This window comes from Cebus imitator, unplaced genomic scaffold (genome assembly GCF_001604975.1).
Source record: "Cebus imitator isolate Cc_AM_T3 unplaced genomic scaffold, Cebus_imitator-1.0 Scaffold94, whole genome shotgun sequence".
In the NCBI taxonomy this organism is placed as follows: domain Eukaryota; kingdom Metazoa; phylum Chordata; class Mammalia; order Primates; family Cebidae; genus Cebus; species Cebus imitator.
This window is the reverse complement of record NW_016107409.1, coordinates 2675628-2697824: the sequence shown is the minus strand read 5'-3', so window position 1 is coordinate 2697824 and position 22197 is coordinate 2675628. Positions and strand designations below refer to the sequence as shown.

Here is a 22197-nt window from a genome sequence, read left to right as displayed (position 1 = left end):
TCCATGTGGTCTGTCATCTTCATAGGGACTAACCAACAGTTCTTAACATAGCACCTGGATTTCAGCACAGCAAGTCCAAATGCACAAGCGCTTATCAAGATGCTTGCTGAGATCCTATTGGCCAAACAAGTCACAAGGCCAAGTCCAGCATCAATGTGGAACTCTGCACAAAGGCATGAATGTCAGTAGGTGTGATTCATCGTAGACCATCAGTGTTACAGTCTACCATGGAGTATTTACACTGTTCCTTAGGGCAGAGACTTCTGGTGGTCCCCCAACAGCTGTTCTCCCTTGCTTCTGTATTAAGAAATCCCTGAATTCTGTTAATGAACTCGGGACTCTCAAAAAAAATTATTTTTTCCTGTATCCCCACAGTAAGGTGGGGGAGGCTTTGCGTCCCCGTTTTGACCAATGGGATGTAATTGAAGGTGTATTGTGGCAGTTTCCAGGAATGTTCCTTAAGTGAGAACAAGCATGTACCCCCTGGCTTTTTGTGCCTTCCTGCATCCTGCTGTTTAAAATGTGGGTATGACTTTTGGCTGCCATCCTGGACCCTTAAGCACCTTCCAGAGATGATGGAGTTGTGAGGTGGAGGTGCCTGTGTCCCTGAGGACTTCACTGAGTAGAACCTTCACTTAGTCTTAGAATTCCTACCTCTAGACTTTTACTTGGGATACTAATCTTTTATTTTATTTTAATCTATTGTTATTGTGGGTTCTGTTATTAGCAGCTAACATAATCCTGTCACACTACTGAAATATAGTCTCTCTGGCCGTAATCGACAGCATATAATTTTTTTTTTTTTTTTTTGAGACAAAGTATCACTCTGTTGCCCAGGCTGAAATGCAGTGGCGCTATCTCAGCTCATTGCAACCTCCGCCTCCTGGGTTCAAGTGATTCTCTTGCCTTAGCCTTCTGAGTAGCTGGGACTACAAGCATGCACCACCATGCCTGGGTAATTTTTGTATTTTCAGTAGAGATAGGATTTTGCCATGTTGGCCAGGCTGGTCCAAACTTCTGGCCTCAAGCAATCTTCCTGCCTTGGCCTCTCAAAGTGCTGGGATTATAGGTGTGAGTCACCACACCTGGCCCACGGTATGTAATTTCTTACCTTCCACTCATCTTCACCCAAAACATTCTGATGGCTCTTACTGATTAGAAGAGGAGGAAATGCATTAAGTTTAGTTGGCAGAAATTGTATGAATTTAAATCAGTGCATTCAGAGAAACATGTAGCTCATCAAGCCATTAAGAAAACAAAAAACAGAAAGCTACAAAATGTTTGTATTCCTGTAACTCACAAGAGACAAATCTAGAACAATGATAGGGTCTGGTCTATTAGGGAAAGCTCTCAGTGAGACCAAGCACAAAGTCCTCTTCTGGTTTCTTTGGTTTGCGGCTGTCGCATGTTAATGATATTTTTTGATGAGAAAAACCACATGCAAATGAAATAATTCTTTGTCTCCACTTGGAGATGCAGTGGTGGTGCTGGGGAGAACTAGGAAAGAGTTTGTGTATCAGACAAAGGTTGGGATTAAATAAAGGAGATGTGCCTTCAGTCATAGTCACTTCTTAAGTGCTGTATGTCTATGTGACTCCTGATGACTTGGTGAAAGAAAATGTCAGCAAACTGCCTTAACTGTTTTCCTCGATCTGAAGAAATGAACACACTTGGAAATGGAAGAGTTTCCTCTCGTGGTGCAGTGGCTTTGTGCATTGGCTTGAGCTGTAGTAATCTAGCAGTTTGTTGCTTCAGTCACTGGTCCTGACCCTTGCCCTTGCCACTGCCAGGGAGAGTTGAGCCTGCACTGCAGGCATGAGAATACTGGATCAACACAAACATTATGGAAAATGTTTTAACATTTTCTTTTTTTAAAAGGCCTGCCTGTTATCTTTATACCTCTGTTCCCCCCAACCACCACCCCAGAAATGAGCCAGAGCCTTTGTGACAGCTAGATTTGTTTGAATATTTAGTTTCCTTCTCCATCTGTTTTGAGAAATATCTAGCCTCTTTATCAGAAGAGAGCGTAGAGTCTCACCAACATTCTTGCCCCAGGGGTCATGGTCTGAACTGTTTCCCTCAAATTTATATTTTGAAGTCTTAACTTCCAGTACCTCAGAATGAAACTGCATTTGGAGATAGGGTCTTTACAGAGGTAATTAAGTTAAAACGAGACTGTTAGGGTCATTCATTGAAAATATATTTGTCAAATGTCTACTATGTGCCAGGCACATGTTAGGCATGCAGCCCCACTGGTTAGGAGAACAGACATAGACCTACCTTCATAGTCTGTCCGTTTTCGTGGACATGTAGTTTGTGCAGTCACATAGTTCTCCATGTCAGAAGGACCCTGTGGTTAGTTTAATGCTCTGCTGTCACCATCTTGAAATTCTTAATAATTTTTGAATGAGGACTTCTGCATTATTTTTTCCTCTTGGCCCTGCAAATTATGTAATTTGTCCTGCTCATGGAAATTAGTATAGTAGGAGAATCAGTCATATTCTCTGCACTGAGGAGTGTGGTTTGGTGGCAGGGAGAGAAAGTTAGTGTAGCAGAAGTAGCACAGTATAAAAAGGTGAAGATAAAGGCTGGGCGCAGCGGCTCACGCCTGTAATCCCAACAGTTTGGGAGGCCAAAGCAGGCAGATCACCTGAGATCAGGAGTTTTTGAGACCAGCTTGACCAACATGGAGAAACCCCATCTCTACTAAACATACAAACTTAGCTGGGCGTGGTGGTTCTTGCCTGTGATCCCAGCTACTTGGGAGGCTGAGGCAGGAGAATCACTTGAAGCCGGGAGGCAGAGGTTGCAATGAGCTGAGATCGTGCCATTGCACTCCAGCCTGGGCAACAAGAGCGAAACTGGCAAAAAAAAAAAAAAAAAGATGAAGATGATAATATTTACAATGGCAGGAAGGAGAGAAGACTGCTGGTGGGGGATGACAAGATACACTAGTGGAGCAGCAGGGATTCTTTCTGTTCTCTTCACGTTTCCCCCCAAACCTTATTATTAACCTGGAATAATTCAGGTAAACTGAACAGGCCTCTATTTTTTGAAATCTGAAAGAATCTAAGTAACATGCACATATGGGAATTTATTTAAGTCATGGGATTGAAATAGAGCAAGGAAAGAAGATAATTGAAGATGCTTGAAGACCAGTGTTTCCCACACTATCTGTGAAGGAACTTTTCATTCTTTTTCATTACCCACTTATCATGAACTGATATTAATACTTTTGGAATGTAAAATAGAAACAAACTGCAAAAAATAAAAAATAAAAACAGAGGCAAACCAAATATTGTACAAGCTCACATTTTTTAGATTAAACAGAAATAGAATTATATTTCAATAAAAATAACCAGAACAAATGTAACATGAGATGAAAGAAAAAAATTACAAAATGCACATTGTTTATTGAAAGTGTCCAGATAATTAATATAGAGAATTGGCATTATCCTTCCAATATTTATCACTTCAGAGCCGTAACAACTAACAAAAAGTTGGGAGTGAAGTAGCAATTTCCCGCTGAACAACCAGCATGAATATTAATATTTAAAGTTTTAATGTGACAAATGAGTGGGCTCCTTGCTTGTTAAATTATCTAATCTAGGTTGGATTGTTGACATGTAACTTGCAGGAGATGATGTATATCTAAATTCTTTTTATATTTTATTTTAACTCCCGAAGTGCTGGGATTACAGGCATGAGCCACAATGCCTGGCCTAGACTCTGCTGAAATTCTAATACTTCTTTAGTAGTGCAACAGAAAACTGTAAAGATTTTGATGGGGAACTCAATTGCTTCTGAGTTGTGGAAATGAAAAATATATTTTATTTATTAATTTTTCCTTCAACTTTTTTAAGTTTCAGGGTATATGTGCAGGTTTGTTACATAGGTAAACGTGTGCCATGGTGGCTTGCTGCACAATCCATCACCAGCATCCATTAGCTATTCTTCCTGATGCTCTCCCTCCCCCTCCTTTCTCCCTGACAGGCCCCAGTGTGTGTTGTTCTCCTTCCTGGGTCTATTTTATGGTGTGTGGTGTGTGTGTGTGTGTGTGTGTGTGTGTGTGTGTGTGTGTATCTATTTATATGTATATATTATGTGCATATATTATGACACATATACCACAGTTCTTATTCTTTTATTTTAGGTTCAGGGATACATGTGCAAGTTTGTTATATAGCTAAACTGTGTGTCTCTGGGGTTTGGTGTGTAGAGATTTTTTTCACCACCCAGGTATTAAGTGTAGCAGCTAATAGGTAGTTTTTTGATCTTCTCTCACCCTCCACCCTCAAGTAATCCCCAGTGTGTGTTGTTCCCCTCTTCATGTCCATATGTTCTCATTGTTTAGCTCCCACTTTTAAGTGAGAACATGAAGTGTTTGGTTTTCTGTTCCTGCCTTAGTTTGCTGAGGATAAAGGTTTCTGGCTCCATCCATGTCCCTGCAAAGGACATGATCTCATTCCTTTTTATGGCTGCAGGAAAATATCTTTCACATACTAGTGAACATAGTTAAATTGATCCATGATCAAGATATACATTCTTTTGTAAATTGAGAAATCTCTTTATCATAATTGTAATATGGTAGATGTAGATGTTGATAAATTAGTTTTAAATAAAGCAAATGATATTTACATATGAAGAGAGTTTACTTCAGTTCCTAGAACTTTCATTCACTTTCCTGCTGTCCCTAATACTTTTAGCAAGCAAGCATTTACTGTGGGCACAACACTGCACTTGGTACTAAGGTAACAATGATACCCAAGATTGGTCTCTGTCCTGAAGGTACTCACAGGAGAAACATTATTAGTTATGATGCTTTCCGTTGCAAACAAGTGAAACCCTCAGCTCAGTTGAGGTCAGCTCCAGGGCTGGTCAAATTAGAGGCTCACTTACAACGCCTGAGAATCCAGAGTCTTATTTTTTTTTCTTGCTGCATACATACATTGGCGTAACTCTGAAAGCTGAATGCACGCCAGAGTCTTTTGAAATGCCTCCTGCACCAACCTCAGCATTTCTAGCTTCTCTGCAGGTTGACTTGCCTCATGTTACAATGGCTGCAGCAACTGAAAGTGTCACATCCTCAACAATATTTAATATTATTATTATTTAATAATATTTAGAACTGTGCCATCCCTGTATTTCAATTTATCAGGCTCCCAGCAGACCACCCTTTATCTTTCAAATGTCAAAACTGCATCGTGAGCTCTTTCTAAACTAATCTGGGGTGAGGTGAACGGAAGTAGCACTTTAATTGCATTCGTTCTCTGTAGCTGGACTTAGGCCTCGGCCCTACCTCCTGAAATTTATCCCCCAAGAAAGATTTCTGAAGTTAGGTAGGACTGGCTGTTCAATAGGCCAGTGCTTGCCAAACCTTTACACATCCTGACATATGTCATGTATGCAGATAAAAAGATAATCCATTGTACAACTGGCTGGATAAACTCAGGAGGTTTACAGCCATGACCTGCTTGAAGGTTCCTCCTGCCTCAGACCTTGCTCAGCTGCTACAGGATGAGGGGATTTACAACAGAGCACAACTGTAGTCTATTCACAGCACAAACCATCTCATTCCCTCTCAGTTGGTGAGTTCAGAGTGGGCAATAACAGTGTCTGCCAGAGATAAAAATATGTACTCAGATTACATAATCTATTTATATAAATACCAAGACACAGAAGTGATACAGTTTTAAGCCAATGTTTAATGGTGGTAGTCCCAACAAGCTCTTTTTTAATGTTTTTGTGCCTTTGCACATGCGCCTTCTCTGTTTTCTTCATCAAAATAATGTAATGGACAAATGGAATCAAATACAGTTAAGTTTAAATCCTCTGCTACCCATCTGCCCTGATATTGGGCAAATTAACTTCTCTGAGCCTGCTTCCCTGTCTGCAACGTAGACTAGCTAATACTACCCATTAGAAAGGGCTGTTTCTTAGCTAATGTATGGCGGGCTTAAAACCTAGATGATGGTTTGATTGGTGCAGCAAACCACAATGGCATACGTATGCCTATGTAACAAACATACACGTTCTGCACTTGTATCCCAGAACTTGAAGTTAAAAAATATAAAAAGCTGTTTCTGGGGATTAATTATGTAAGGCGGCCTGCACAGTTCCTGGTACACAGTGAATTTCAGGCCTGTCTGGCAAACTTCTATTCAACAACTACTGCTCCTCCGAAAATCTCCCTTAAATGTTTCCACGGTGCTTCCCGTTTTTACATCACTACGAAGATCTTTTCTTACATTATTATCCGTTCACTCCCCACAGCTCCCTCCCCTTTCCCTAACCAGCGATCCCCTAAAGGCCAGCACTGTCTAACATTTTGCATCTTCTAGTGACTAGGAAAGTTCAGCACCTATTAGCGTTCCAAGTTTGTTTTAGTTTTGGCCGACTTTGCTAAGCCGACTGGGCAGGAGGGGGCAGGCGCTGCCCAGGGAGGCAGAGGCGCGCGCCCGCCGAGGGTGCACTCCCTAGACACTCCCCGCGGGGCCCGAGCGCCTTCCCAGTCAAGACCCCGGGACAGGGACGGGGCCCACGGACCCTCGCTAGACTATTTATACAGCCCTGTTAAGGGCCGGCCTGGAGGCTGTGGTTTCAGGTGGAAACACGTCCGGGCCGCGCCGGATGCCTCAGAGAAGGCGCTTGGACCCACGCCGGGTTTCCCAGTTTATCCCTCACGACCCAGCGCTCCAGCCTGCGCACCGCCCAGCGCCCCAGTGCCCCACAGACTCCGCCGGGCCCGGGAAGCCTCACGGACGTGACGCCGCGGGCGGAAGTGACGTTTTCGCGCGGTTGGACGCGGCATTCAGTTGCCGGGCGGGGGAGGGTGCGTCCGGTTTTTCTCTGGGGACGTTGAAATTATTTTTGTAACGGGAGTCGGGAGAGGACGGGGCGTGCCCCGACGTGCGCACGCGTCACCCTCCCCGGCATTCCTCCACAGCTAGCTGCCTCCAGCCGCGGGAAGGCGTCATGCCGCCCAAAACGCCACGAAAAGCCGCCGCCGCCGCTGCCGCCGCGGAACCCCCAGCGCCGCCGCCTCCGTCTTCTGAGGAGGACCCAGAGCAGGACAGCGGCCCGGAGGACCTGCCTCTGGTCAGGTGAGCGAGCAGAGCCGTCGCCGCCTCACGCGGGAAGGGTGCCCCGGGGGTGCGGCGAGCGGGCGGGCGTGGAGGTGGCTCGGCTGGACGCATTCTCGCCGGCGGCCAGGTCCCGGCGGGAGGAAGCGCCCTCCCTGCCCCCAGCCACCGCGGAGCGTCTGCAGAATGGTAACAGGGTTCTGGGGTCGCGGGCTAGGGGTTTCGGCTTCAGCTTGACAGGTGTCGGCGGGTGGGATTCGGGTCCTGAGTGAAGTGACAGGTGCAGTTTTCTCGTGAGGCGGAGGCTCGGAGGCGGAGGGTCGTTGGGAGCGTCCATCAGACGTGAAAAATAAAAATACAAAAATGACTGGTATCTCTGGGAGAGTTTTTCACCATTTAAGATCTGGAGTACTCCAGTGGTCGTTTGACTTTCTGTTTTAGTCTTAAGCGATGCAACAGTTGGGAAGTATTCTTTTCTAGGCGTGCATTGCATCGGAAACCCAGTCGTGGGAGAGGCCAGCCAGAGAGCCTTGGACGACAAGCGCAGGGTCTCGAGTGTCCATTGCCTACAGGGTGCTCGGCTCGGAAGCTTTCCGGGTTTCCTTAGAACAATGCGTCGAGGCCTTGGGGACTCAAAGCCATCTGTAGTGACTATGGGGCATAACTCTTCAGAGGAACTGATACATGGGCAAAACTTTCGTGAGACATTTACCAGAAGTGTTTGAAAGTTTCTGAACTTTTTTTTTTTTTTTTTTCTGTTGGACGAAGTCTTGTGTGTTGGTCGGCTTCAGCTTGTCTCGTTATTTCTTCCATTTTGCCTTTTGCCTTTGAGCCAGCAAGGATCCTGGTGTCCCCTTTTTTTGTCTTTGTTTTTGGCACAAAATTAGTGGTTCTGTGCTCATATGGAAATTTTCTTTTTCCCTTACTAAGTGAAATCTAAATTTAAGCAAGTCCATGTGGATGCACTAGAACTTAGAGGAAAGTATTTATTGTATTGCAATATCTTTTCTTTTTCATCACTGGTTCTACTTTGAGACTACAGGTTCGTTGCAGGGGAATGGGAATTGTTTTTGTTTTTCACTATTTTCTCACCCCTTTTCGTCCATCACCAAATCCTTTCACCCTCACTCACTTCTTTACACTCGGTAGACACTAACAGAATTCACAGCATAAAAGATTGAAATGGGATTTAGAAATGGCCCGTGGAAGGCTATTAAAAATTTATATATTTAAATGGAATGTCTTATAGGTCAGTTAAAAACCATATTCGTTAAAAAACAAAACAAAAAATTAAAAACCACATCTGGGGCATGTTCTGGGAAAAGACATGACTTTAGTTTCTGATTAAATTCTGATATATCCAATTCTTCCAAAGTTCCCTTGGGAAACAGTAATGGTTACTCTAAAGAATTCCATGTTATGCACTTAGCTTTGGAAGCATACTCTAATGTAGGGTAACTAGAATATTGAGGTTCTGACCACTGTTTGGAAAAAAGAGGACTGTGTTTCTTTCATTTTTAAACTCATTATTTTATATATTTTAAGTAATGAAAACATAAAAAATTATCTTATAAGTCAAAACCATACAAGATACAGTCTGTTCTTGTTTATCTGTACCCACCAAGGGTTTAATTAACATAGACAGTTAAACTCTATAAATGAGCAAGGGTAGAACCACTACCCTGCAGTCTGATGCTGAGCATCTTGCCCGGAGATGGAATCAGGGCTCAGTACAACTGCACTTCTAGTGACAGATTCCATTTCTAATTTGAGAGTTGAGATCTTATTTCTGTTGCCTTATCTCTGGCCTAAGTGATGTAGCTGGAAGGGAAACTCATTAGGAACAGCATACCACCTTCATTGTTGAAATAGTCGAAGGTTTTGAGCTGGGTGTGATGGCATGTACCTGTAGTCCGTGCTACTCAGGAGGCTGAGTCAGGAGGATCGCTCAGCTTGGGAGTTGGAGACCAACCTGGGCAACAAAGACCCCAATCTTTAAAAAAACAAACAAAAAAGCTGACCAGGCATGTTGGCTCACACCTGTAATGCCAGCACTTTGGGAGGCCAAGGTGGAAAGACTGCTTGAGGCCAGGAGTTTGAGAGGAGCCTGGGCAACAAAACAAGACCGTGTCTCTACAAAAATTTTTTTAAAAATTAGCCAGTCATGTGGCATGCCTGTAGTCCCATCTTCTCAGGAGGCTGAGGTGGGAGGATCCCTTGAGCTCAGGAGTTTAAGGCTGCAGTGAGCTATGATTTTACACTGCATTAGAGCCTGGGTGACAGAGTGACACCCTAACTCGAAAAAAAAAAAAAGGAAAAGAAAAACTAATTATGTTTTGAAGGAGGAATTGGCAGTCAAGAATAGTGGTCAAGGGCATGGATTATGAAGTTAGACTGTTCAGGTCACATGGTGGTTGACCTCTTACTGACTGAGACCTCTGGTAAGTTCTTTAACTTCTCTGATTTGATAGATATCTGTAAATGTTTACTTTTACAGGTGAGAATAATTATGTAAAAGGGCTGATATGGGGATTCTGTGAAACCGTATGTCTAAGGTACTTTCTACAGGGTCATAGTAAATACTGAAAAATTATTAATTATTCTTCATACTATTATTATTAGATGTCATATAGATATTCGATGAATGAAAGGAATTAGCCTACAAGAATTTATTGAATGCTTGTCTTTGTTAAGGATGAAGCACAAAAATAAGCAGTCAGTATCATCATGTAAGATGTGCTAGTAGGTAGAGAGATTATATGAAACATTGATAAGAGTAGACTACAGTTTAGCAAAGTTACTGCCATTAAATTGTATAATACTATGTGTGGGTTTTTAATCTTTTTGTTGTTATGCTTATGCTATTTTCCCAAACAGCTTTAGCTATTACATTTACTTTCCTTTGCAGGAGTGTTTTGCTGCTCTAAAGTATATTTGACTCACCATGCAAGCAAGTATTTCTCACTGTGTGGTATCCTTATTTTGCAATGACCAAGAAAAAGATAGTGATACGTTTAAATTTGAAATATAATTTCTTTCTAAGATAAAATAAGGTCTTAAGGTATTTAGTAATGTTCTCTTTTATAATAGTGCTATTATGTGTAATCTATTGAAACAAGTGTTTACTGAATAAATATGATTTATAAGTATATGCCAATTATATGATTATTTTCATTTGATAGGGTTGAGTTTGAAGAAACTGAAGAACCTGATTTTACTGCGTTATGTCAGAAATTAAAGATACCAGATCATGTCAGAGAGAGAGCTTGGTTAACTTGGGAGAAAGTTTCATCTGTGGATGGAGTATTGGTAAGGATTTTCTTAAAACGTTTTGAATTTTTTTTCTCATTTAAAAAACAGCTTCAAATCACTATACGAAAATTGAAAGATAGAAAAATATAAAGACAATAAAAGCTAATTATAATTCCATTACTCAGAGATTTACCTCTTGTAACATTAAAAATGTTTGAAAAAAAAATCTCCGTATATGCCTCCCACCAATCTATTTTAAAGCAGGTCTTAATTATATTTTATTCACTACGATACAAGGACTTTTTAAAAAAACCACCATACCTTATAAAATAATTTTTATACCTTCTAATATGCAGTCACTGTTCAGATTTCCTAATTGACTTATAATTAGTTTTGTTAGAATTCAGGATCTTGAAAATATTTTGATATATTCTTTTCATTTTTTCTTTGCATATGTATATATGTGTATGTTTAATAACAGCAGCAAAAAATTACTAGTATTTTATATGTACTGGGGGAATAGTATAAGAACTTTACACAGCTGGGTGTGGTGGTGCACGCTTGTAGTCCCAGCTGCTTGGGAGGCTGAGGTGGGAGGATTACTTGAACCTGGGAGGCAGAGGTTATAGTGAGCCAAGATCACACCACTGCACTGCAGCTTGGGCAACAAAGCAATACCCTGTTGCCAAAAAATAAGAAAATAAGGCTGGACGTGGTGGCTCAAACCTGTAATCCCAGCACTTTGGGAGGTCGAGGTGGGTGATCACTTGAGGTCAGGAGTTCAAGACCAGCCTGGCCAACATGGTGAAACCCCATCTCTACTAAAAATACAAAAAATAGCCAGGTATGGTGGTGGGTGCCTGTAATCCCAGCTACTTGGGAGATTGAGGCAGGAGAATTGCTTGAACCTGGGAAGCAAAGGTTGCAGTGAGGTGAGATCATGCCACTGCACTCCAGATTGGGCAACAGAGCAAGACTCCATCTCAAAAAGAAAAAAAAAAAAGAACTTGAGAAATATACAAATAACTCATTTTAAAACCATTGAGATATGAAATATAAAATGTCTATTTTATGTGAAATCTTCATTTTAAAGATGAAGACACCAAAGTAGAGTGAGGTTGAGTAACTTGACCCTAGAAAAATAAGATCCTTGTCCCTAGAAAATAAGATCTCAAATATAAATTTGAGATTATAGTTATGTGTAATTACATGTAGTTACAGTTTTGTATTTTCCTATTTTTTTCTCATGACCATTTTCTTATTAAATTTTTTTTGTAATATAGTTTCTAGTGATAGTATTATATTTTTGCTATTGGATGTATTTTAATTTGTTAACTGACTATTATTGGACATTTGGGTTTTTTCCAACTTTTTGATGCTATAAAATAATATAATAAACATTTGTATTCATAAGAGTAATGCCTGGTACAAAGTGAGTCCTTGATAATTTGTTAAATAAATTAATGAATGAATCTCTGATTATTTTATTAGAATAAATTCTTATAAGTTCAATTACTGCATCAAAAGCTATGAACTCTTGATGATTATTGCTAGATTATACTTCAGACAGATACTTTTAATGAATTTATTGTCTTAACATAGTAGTATAAGAGTATATATCTGTTTTTACTGATCAGATTAACACAGCAGAATGTGTTTATTTATGCCCTATAAGAAAACTGTTTAAAACCATTTAAAAAAAATCTCTGGCAGTAAAAAGGAGCAAACAACGGTTGTAATTTCCAAAGAATTAAACATAGTCTCATACTTCTTATCTAAAAAGAGAGGAATACTGAGTATCTTGAATGTATGACTTGGGTATTATAATCCCCAGGCATCTAATTTATATTTTAACTGACTTGGGAACTTCATGTGCAAAGCTGTTTTTGTGCATATACAGTTAAATGGATCAGAGCTCCTTCACTTCTCCCTTTCTAAAATAATAGATTTTTAGTGTTCAGAAATTTTGGAAGGGATGGCTGATTATAGAGAGTATTAGTGTATATACATACTATAGTAGTTTTCAATATATAAGTGCATTGTGTTCCAAATCTGTTTGCAAGTGCAATATAGTAGTTAGGTTTCCAGCCTAGTTCACATAACTTATTTTTTTGTACTGAACTATAACAATAATAGTTTTAACAGTAATGTCTTTTTTGAGCTTCAGATTTGAATATATGTATAAGCAAATGTTACTGCTTTATTGCCCTTTTTAAATCCCGGCTTTGTCTCTCCCTTCCCTGGGAACTAGCCCGATTTAAATCTTATTTCCTAATGGAGCTTGTGATGGGGACTAGGATGTGCGAAATTATTTATGGCTAGGTACTGGAGGAAGGTAAGAAAGGAATTTCATGTTACTTTTGGGATTTGAGGTATGCTTTTGAAGGGTATGGCAGAAGATGATGTCCTGTTATAAATCAACAGACTTTTCCTTGAAATATGATTTTTAAGTGCAGTTAAGTTTTTGAGGGTTGGCCTGAGAATTTAACCTTCTAAAAGGAAACGCTTTTTGATAGTAGAAAGTAGGTGATGTTTAATAGGATAGAGGATGGATTGGTTAAGAGTAAGGATTAAGGGTCAAACAGATATACCACGTACTAGCTCCATGATCCTGAACATGTTATTTACAATTTTCAAGCCTTAGTTTTCTTATCTGTAAAAGGAACTGACAATAATTTCTGGATCTTGGAGTTATTGTGCAGATTAAATAAATTAATATATATAAAGCTCTTATTAGAGTCAACGAATGTGTATGTTAGGTATGGCAAACAGAATAATTTTACTTAAGAGTTGCTCTAGAACATTTTATTATTAATGTAGTTTTTTAAGGAGAACGTAGGGTATTAGTTAAAATGGTTAAAAAATTAAAATGCATTGTAGTGATATTGATGTAGTATGTTTGTTAAAATTCTTATTTTTAAGTACTTTAGGGTCAGAAAAGTTGTTTATGCATGCATAAAACATGCTTTTACAGCTGGTTAGTGAGATTATCCTCTTCTGTAGAATCCCAGAAGTCTAACAGCCTTTCCTCATTTTGTTTCTAGTGATAGAAGGTGGAAGCTTATGTCATTGACTTGAGCATTTTTAATGCATGTTTTAGTGCCTCTTTCTGACTAGTCTCTTGTTTTCTCCATCCAATCCATCCTGGTGCCTGATTTTTTGAAAAGATGGTTTACAGTTTGTCCCTTTTGCTTTAAAATTTATTTTTTATTGTCACAACCCTCTTCAGTAGCCTCTATTTTAATACCCACCCATGTTCCCACCACCCATTATGAAGAAATAAAGTCCAAACTGTCCTAGTATTTGTAGTTCTCCGTAGACTGTACTTTAACCTTCCTTCTAGTCTTATTTTTTTTATTTCCATTGATGGCTGCCAATACCTGTGTTCTCCTCCCTTAGTATTCATATTCATGCTAACTCCCCCTTTTTGGAATACCCTTTTTTTTCTCCCTTTAGCCTAAATTCTGTTTTTAAGGTGCAGTTAAAGCTGCTTCTTTATGCAAGTCTCTTGTAAGTTATATTATTTGCAGACTTTTCCCCCCATTCTGTGAGTTACCTTTTCACTTTCTTGATGATGTCATTTGCAGCATAGGATTTTAGTTTTGATGAAGTCTAGTTTTCTATTTTTGTTTGTTTGTTTTATGGTTGCTTGCGCTTTTTATGTTACATCTAAGAAGGCCTTGACTAACCCAAGGTCACAATAGCTTATTCTATGCTTTCTTCTAAGAGTCATCATACAGTTTTTAGTTCTTACCTTGTAAGTCTTGGATTTTTTTTTTTTTTTGCATTATTTATTGCGTATGATATGAGGAAGAGGTCTAATTCCAGTCTTTTGAATGTGGATACCCAGTTGTCCCTGTACCTCTTATGGAAAAGACTATTCTTTCGTCATTGAATTGTTTTGGTGCCCTTGTTGAATCAATTCATTATAAAAACCAGGGTTTATTTCTGGACTCTCAGTTCTATTCCATTGTTCTGTGTTTATTCTTATGATAGTACCATACTATTTTGATTATTACGGCTTTGTAGTATGTTTTAAAATAGGGAAGTATGAGTTCTCCAACTTTGGTTTTCTTTTTCAAAATTGCTTTGGCTACTCTTGGTGCTTGAATTTCCATGTGAATTTTTAGGATCAGTATGTTAATTTCTGTTAAAAAAAAAAAGGCAGCTGGGATTTTGATAGGGATTTTGTTGGATCTGTAGATCAATTTGGGGAATGCTGCCTTTTTAACAACATGAAGTCTTTAGATGCATGCACATGGAATGTCTTTTCATTTAAGTCTTTAATTTCTTTCAACAGTGTTTTTAGTTCTCAGAGTATAAATCTTACAGTTAAAAATTATTTATAAGCATTTATTCTTGGTGATGCTATTACAAATGGAATTGTTTTCTTTCTTTTTTGGCTTATTAATTGCAGGTGGATAGAAATAAAATACAATTTTCTTGGATAAGAGCAGCTAAAATAGGCCGGGCATGGTGGCTCACACCTGTAATCCCAGCACTTTGGGAGGCCGAGGTGGGTAGATCACTTGAGATCAGGAGTTTGAGATCAGCCTGGCCCACATGGTGAAATCCTGTCTCTACTTAAAAAAAATAAAAAAATAAGCCGGGTATGGTGGTATGCGCCTGTAGTCCCAGCTACTCGGGAGGCAGTGAGCCAAGGTCACGCCACTGCACTCTAGCCTGGGCAAAAACAAACAAACAAAAAAACAAACAAAAACAAAACAATACAGCTAAAATCTATGCATTTAACAAAAATCTCTAATACAGCACCATTTTATTTATTATGGTCCTCATGTGGTACATTAGATCTCTAGACTTCTTCATCCTATGTATCTGCTAAAAATAGTATCTTTTGAACTACATCTCTTCAAAGGATGAAATTGGGTAATGTGGTGCCTCTAGCTTTGGTCTTTTTGTGTGTGGTTGCGTTGGCTATTCGGGCTCTTTTTTGGTTCCACGTGAATTTTAAAATAGTTTTTTTTTTTTTTCTGTGAAGAATGTCATTGGTGGTTTGATAGGAATAGCACTGAATCTGTAATTACTTTGGGCAGTGTGGCCATTTTGATGATACTGATTCTTCTATCCATGATCATGGAATGTTTTTCCATTTCTGTCATTTCTGATTTCTTTGAGCAGGGTTTTGTAATTCTTGTAGAGAGCTTTCACCTCCCTAGTTAGCTGTATTTCTAGATATTTTATTCTTTATTGTGGCTATTGCAAATGGGTTGCATTGTTGATTTGGCTCTCAGCTTGGGTGTTTGACTTCCAGGGATAGTTTGACTTCCTCTTTTCCTATTTGGATGCTCTTTATTTCCTTCTCTTGTCTGATTGCTCTGGCTAGGACTTCCAGTACTATGTTGAATAGGAGTGGTGAGAAAGAGCATCTTTGTTTTGTTCTGCCTTTCAAGGGGAATGCTTTCAGCTTTTGCCCCTTCAGTATGATGTTGGCTGTGGGTTTGTCATAGATGGCTCTTATGATTTTGAAGTAGGTTCCTTCAGTGCCTAGTTTGTTGAGATATATACCACGCTTTATCCACTCATTGGTTGATGGGCACTTAGGTTTATTCCATATCTTTGTAGTTGTGAATTATGCTGCAGTAAACAAGTGCAGGTTTCTTTTTGGTATTATGACTTCTTTTCTTTTGGGTAGATACACAGTAGTGGAATTGCTGGATTGAATGGTTGATCTGCTTCTAGTTCTTTGAGAAATCCTGTACTATTTTCTATAGAGGTTGTGCCAATTTACATTTCCACCAACAGGGTATAAACATTCCCTTTTCACTGAATCCTTGCCAACACCTATTGTTTTCTGACTTTTATTTTCCCATATAAAAAGGGGTTTATTTAGATGTTAGAATCATGTAGTGATTGAAAAAGATTGGATATGAACCTATCCAAGCCCAGGGCTGAGCTACGGAACAGCCCCTGCTGACATCTGCGAGGATTTAACTTGCAACAGGGAGTGGTCACCTGCTTGCTGGCCATTGTGCTTCAAAACGTTTTTCCAATGGAAGGTTGTGGCTGCAGTTTTCAGATGTGCTGTGGCCTCCAAGGACCTGGGTGGGGGGGCGGTGGGAGAATGTGCATTGGGGGTAGAGGGTGGGGGCAGGGGTGAGGTGGGGGTGATGTTGGGGGCAGGGGTGAGATGGGGTGAGGAGAATGTCCTCTGTATAAAAAGTGCTGTCCTGGGAGCTTCCTCACAGCCGCCTTGGGGCATCTGAAAGATTCCTGGGGAGGGCAGCTCGGCCTTCCTCAGGCTACCACTGCAGCCACCGATGGACATTCTCACCAGCAATCAACCAAAAAACATCAGAGTCTCTGTGAGCTTGACTGTGATGATAAGAAACACGTGTTTTCTAATTAAGACTTGTGTGCAGAACACAGAAAATTGCAGTTAAGAACACCCTACAAAGTTGAACAACAGTATTTTCCAAAAATATTTTTACATCACTTTAAATAATTTACAGAAAGCTACAAAAATCATGTTTACCAGGACACATCTGTTAAATAAAAGCATTGTTTCATGTTGGTGTACATATATACAGGGCTATGTATAATGGACTCCTGTGTCCCCTGCCTGCAACCACAAAACCGTCACACACACGCACGGATATACGCACAGATACGCCCCTTTCCACAAATGCACGGAAACCTTGACGTGAACCCACAACTTGAGGGCTTAGAACTTCACTACTAAGCTGCCGCCACTGTCCTCTGCGTGCGGAGGTGTGGCTGCCAAGGTGTCCTAGTGCTGGTCGTCCCTATTGACGACCCTTTGTCGATACCTCAGGTCTAAAATGCTTTCCGCCAAACCCGAGTTCCTCCAGTCGGGCAAATTCAGCCCTGTCTGTGCCTTCCTGCTTGGCCAGGGCTCGCCGTCCTTTGCCAGGGAGTGTAGGGTTCCAAAGACAGGGCTGGGCCCTGCCTGGGCTTCCCTGAAGGCTGAGAAGGACGGGCCCTGCAGAGGCAGCCCCAAGTTGGGGCTGAAGAGGCCAGCCAGCCTGCCCCTCCAGGGAGGCACCCTATCCAAAGTGGAAGACCTGATGGACAGCAGCGGAGAGAAGCCCTCAAGGGGCCAGGTCCTTGGGCCCCTCGTTTCGCTCCCGGCGTGCCGGCTCCATGCCGCATCTCTACCTTCGGAGCGCACGCGATAGGCAGCCGACTCATGGTGGTGGATAAAGTCGCTCCAGGGCAGGGCGTGGTCGGCCTGGGATCGAGCGCCCCTCTCAGCTTCCGGAGCGTCCCTCTCAGCTTCCGGGCTGGGGGTTTGGAAGCCCCGGCTCCGGCAGCCCGTGTGAAGGGTACGCCCAGCGCCCCCTGCCTCGGTGTCCGCTCTGGTACAGCTGGGCAGCTGACCAAAAGCACTTTTGGCAGCAGGTTCGGCCCCTCGTGAGCTCTGAGCTTTGTGAATGTAAACATTTCTCCTGCTAGGTGAGAGCCCCTTGGCGGAGACACTGCCACTGGCGCTCCTGGGCGGTGCCTGACCCTCTTGCGTCGGAGCACAGGGGAGCCCTTTCCCGCCCTGGCTGAATCGGCCGGCTGCGCTCTGTGTTCCAGCACTCTCTGCATCTTGCGGCCCTTCGGCCAGCTGTAGGGCCCCCCGGCCCTCTGGCTCCGCGTACACACCCCAGGTGGTGAGGCCAGCTCCTTCCTGCACAGCAACTCTGGCCTGACTGGGACCCCTGTCCTGAAAGTAGCAGGGCCCTCTGCCCGAACTTCTGAGCTGCTCACTAACTCCTTGGCCTTTTCTGCCAAAAACTTACTAATTTCCTGTTCGATGCCATCGTACTGTCCACTAAACTGCTGTCATCAGGGAGCCGGGGCTGGGAGCTGGGCCCTGGCACTCCCTGGGGAATGGAGTCCCTTCAGAGGCAGAGGCAGAGGCGAGTCTCCTGACTTGGGAGGCCGGGGCCGCATCCTGGCTCCGGGCGCCCTTCTGCTCTGTCCTTTCTGCGGTGCTGCCAAAGACACCGGGCAGTTTCTTCCCGGTACCCTCGCCGCTGTCTCTCTTGGACTTGGAGAGGCAGGTCGCAAGCACTGGCAGGCTTCTCTTTTTCAGTGTTCCCGGAGCCCACCCAGCTGCTCCAGGAAGTGCGTCTGAGCGGTGCTGAACCTGACCTTCCTACACCCAGCCCTGGGCTCTCTGCACCTCTTCTTGAGCTTCCTTTTTTTAAAGACCTGCACTTTTTAAGGACCTAGACCTTAAGTCCGTGATGGCCGTGTTCAGGTCCTCGTCATGGTCCAGGGAGCTGCTCTTTTCGGAGCTCTCCTTGTCTAGGCGCCCTAGCCCTGTGACATGTGAGTGTCACCTGGCCCCCTGGCTGCGCCCTCCCCTCCTGGGGCCTCGCTGTCTTTGCCCTGGACGGGCAGGTCCCGCTCCTCACGGCCGGGCTCGGCTCTCCCCTGGCTGTGGTCAGTATCCTGGCCACCATCTTTCACCACCTCACACGTTTTCCACCGTCTTTCCAACTTCATGGCATGGCCGCCGCCTCTACATTTCCTTTTGCAGTCCAGCGGCAGGTTCAGTGTTTTAGAGGGGGCTTGGGGCCACTGGTCTGCCTGTTGTGGCCAGACGGCGAAAGTGGGCGGGGGGCAGCCTGAGGACAGCTCTCACCTCCGGCCAGCAAACTGCCCGTCTGCGCCTTGAGAGTCAAAGACGTCCGGATTTCCTGCTTGTCGCTGTCCACGGAGCAACTGTTGCCATCACAGCAGGAAGGCACGTTTGGGTAGTAAAAGAGTGGGCTTGTGGACAGGGGCCTGTCGCTGCCTTCCACGGGGTGGGCAAGATCGTCTTGGAAATGTCCAAGATTGCTTCCGCGCGCATCAGTTCAGAGGACGTGCCTACCCGGCCTGAGGACAGTTCCACAAACTCGCTCCTGGAAGCCGGGCTCGCTGGAGGTGGAGCTTTGGTTTCCTTCGGGAGTGTGCGGGGAATGGTCAGTGTCCAGGCCCCTCGGGCCAGGGTCCGTGGCCTTGGTGGCCACTGGCTGCTTCTTGTTAGGTGTTTTCCTGTGGGTCTCGCGCAAGGCATTTTTGTAGCGCTGCTTGTACTGTGTGCGGGAGGGTCAGGCGCCCTCTCTCCCCGGAGCTGGGCGCTCTGGGTCGGGTCCCCGTTGGCCTCCTTGCGTGTTTTCTGCAGCTGGTACAGCTCTCACCTCTGGCCAGCAAGCTGCCCGACTGTACCTTGGGGTCAAAAACGTCCGGATTTCCTGCTCAATGCTGCCGTTGCTGTCCATGGAGCTACTGTCGCCATCAGAGCGGGGAAGGCACTTTCGGGGAGTAGAAGAGTGGGCTTGTGGACAGGGACCTGTCGCGGCCTTCCACGGGGTGGGCAGGACCATCTTGGAAATGTCCAAGATTGCTTCCGCGCGCATCACTTTAGCGGACGTGCCTGCCCGGCCTGAGGACGGTTCTACAAACTCGTTCCTGGAAGCCGGGCTCGCTGGAGGCGGAGCTTTGGTTTCTTTCCGGAGCTTAGGGGAAATGGTCAGTATCCAGGCCCCCCAGGGGCCTTGGTGGCCACTGGCTGCTTCTTGCTGGGTGTTTTCTGCAAGGCACTTTTTGTGACGCTGCTTGTGCTGTGTGCAGGAGTCAGACTCCCTCTCCTCCTGGAGCTGCGCCCTCTGGGGCACGTCCCCATTGGCCTCCTTGCGTGTTTTCTGCAGCTGGTACACCTGGACGGCCGCCTCAACGCGGTCGTTGCTGCTGGAATTGGACGCCTCGCGCGCCTGCGCCGCGCTGGTGACTCGCTTTCCCCTTCTCACGGCGCCTACGCTCCTCTTGACCCCACTTTTATCCCGTGCTACTTCTGAAGGGTGGCAGGGGCTGCTGGCTTCGTGCTGCCCTAGTTCTCTTGCGTGGTCGTGACCTTCGACCTGAGGCTTCTGGGCTGCACGTTCCTCTTTGCTAACGGGGGAGGTTTGCGGAAGGCGAACTACTTATGGGCGCCCATCAGACCCTACCAACGCGCCACCTTTGCTGCAGCTCTTCGTGGGATTTCGAGAGTGACTTGGCCGAATTTTTGTTTGGGTCTGGTTTTTCATCCATTGACCCATCACATTTTGGGGTCTTATGCTGTCTCTTATTCAGAAACTGTTCTATTTCCGCCCTAATGCTCTGCTCGAAGGAGTTCCTTCTGCACACGCTGACGGGGAGGCGGAGCCCTGGTCCTCGCTGGATCCCACTTGGCTGCCAGGGCCACCACCTGAGCTAGCTACAAGTTTTAGGGGCCACAGTAGTTGGGGCACTGCCATGAGCTGGTTCCGGCTTACATCTACTGCCCCCACCTAAGCCCCTAGAACGCTGGGCTGCGCCTGGCTGGGCCCTTCGGCCCCCGCCTGTGCAGCTCCACTCTTTGCCTTCAGGTATTCCTGGATGGCCTCCTCAATGTCCCAGTCCACGGAATCATCACTGTCTGAATCTAGCATCAACGAGCGAAACTCTGTAGTTTCTTCCTCCCCTATGGGGTCAAAGTCAGCAACAAGACCACAGGGAGCCAATGTGGGCTGCTTGTGCCAACCTGGTGTCATGGCATCCCTCTGCTCTGTGGCCCCTCTGCGCAGCGCGCTCATCGCTGGTGCCCGGAGCAGCCCTGCCGCGCTGCAGCGTGCTGATGAGCATCTGCACCGGGGTGCTCACCCACGCGCTCTCCACGCCCTCGTCAGCCTCCGAGAAGCACCCGGGGAACCTAAAGCTAGCTCCCTGGCGGGCCAAAGCACTCCCATTTGGACTGCAGAGCAACCACTGGAGGAGCGTTCAAGAGAAACATTCTAGCAGACTTGCAGGGACGCGCAGAGGGACGACGCTTTATTTCTCTGCCGGCTTCACATTCTCAAAAGGTTGGCAAGCAGTGCCCGTGGGATAAAGTCTGCAAATGCTTCTTTGCAGGTTAAAAAGAACGATGACCATAAACCCAGGTTCAGCATGACGTCACGCATAGATTCACTCTTGACCTGACCAACAAGCTCTTGAAATTCTCTGTGTCCAGGATGATTGTGATGAAACTGCAGCCAGCGTCCCCAAACGCCCCAGGGATCAGGTCTTCATCACCCCGAGGCATCCTCTTTCTGCTTTTTAAATAGACTTTTGACTTGGGCCGGCTCCTCCTCGCAGTTAGCAGTCCCGACTCCAGCTGCGCCAGCAGCCCACTTCCGGGGGGCGGGCCGGGGGCGGGCCCGAAGCCGAGAAGCCAGACCCTTTACTTAGTTTCATTTTTGTTGCATTTGCTTTTGGTGACATCCCCTTTTTTAGATTCCACTTATAAATGAGGACATGCATAATTTTCTTTCTATGTCTGCTTATTTCACTTAGCATAATGGCCTCCATGTCTACCTCTGCCCTTGCGAGGGGAGGCGGGGCGGGGGACAGCCCCTGTGTCCCCTCCCCGCGCACCGCTGTTGCCACCTCGCGCCCCTTTTCGACTTTTTAATAATGCTTATTCTGACTGTGATAAGGTGGTATCTCATTATGGTTTTAATTGGTATTTCCCTTGTGATTGGTGATGTTGAGCATTTTTCATGTTTAGTGGTCATTTCTGTATCTTCTTTTGAAAAATGTCCGTTTGCTCAGGCACAGTGGCTCACGCCTATAGTCCCAGCACTTTGGGAAGCCAAGGTGGGTGGATCACCTGAGGACAGGGTCTTGAGACCAGCCTGGCCTGGCCAACATGGTGAAACCCCATCTCTACTAAAAATATAAAAATTAGCTGGGCATGGTGGCATGTGCCTGTAATCCCAGCTACTTGCGAGGCTGAGGCTGGAGAATCGCTTGAACCCAGGAGGAGGAGGTTGCAGTGAACCAAGATCGGGCTATTGCACTCCAGCCTGGACGACAAGAGTGAAGCTCTAAAGCCAAAAAAAAA

The 22197-nt window shown here is 44.4% G+C and overlaps 1 protein-coding gene, 1 long non-coding RNA gene and 1 pseudogene across 3 annotated transcripts in view; 1 reads left to right on the top strand and 2 right to left on the bottom strand.

Annotated features, from left to right (window-relative positions):
- Positions 1-1195: 1195 nt before the first annotated feature.
- Positions 1196-6765, bottom strand: LOC108309544. The gene is made up of 3 exons (XR_001827379.2): positions 6362-6765; positions 5462-5616; positions 1196-1807 (listed from the first exon to the last, which is right to left on the bottom strand). It is a non-coding gene; the product is annotated as an uncharacterized LOC108309544 (long non-coding RNA).
- Positions 6766-6792: 27 nt separating this feature from the next.
- Positions 6793-22197, top strand: part of RB1 (RB transcriptional corepressor 1) — a 158102-nt gene continuing 142697 nt past the window's right edge. For both annotated transcript variants that reach the window (XM_017535957.2, XM_017535956.2), the window contains exons 1-2: positions 6793-7103; positions 10265-10391. In XM_017535957.2, coding sequence (XP_017391446.1) covers positions 6976-7103; positions 10265-10391 — 255 coding nt within the window. In that variant the 5' untranslated portion in view covers positions 6793-6975. The remainder of the gene's footprint in view (positions 7104-10264; positions 10392-22197) is intronic.
- Positions 16477-21105, bottom strand: LOC108309542 (annotated as a pseudogene).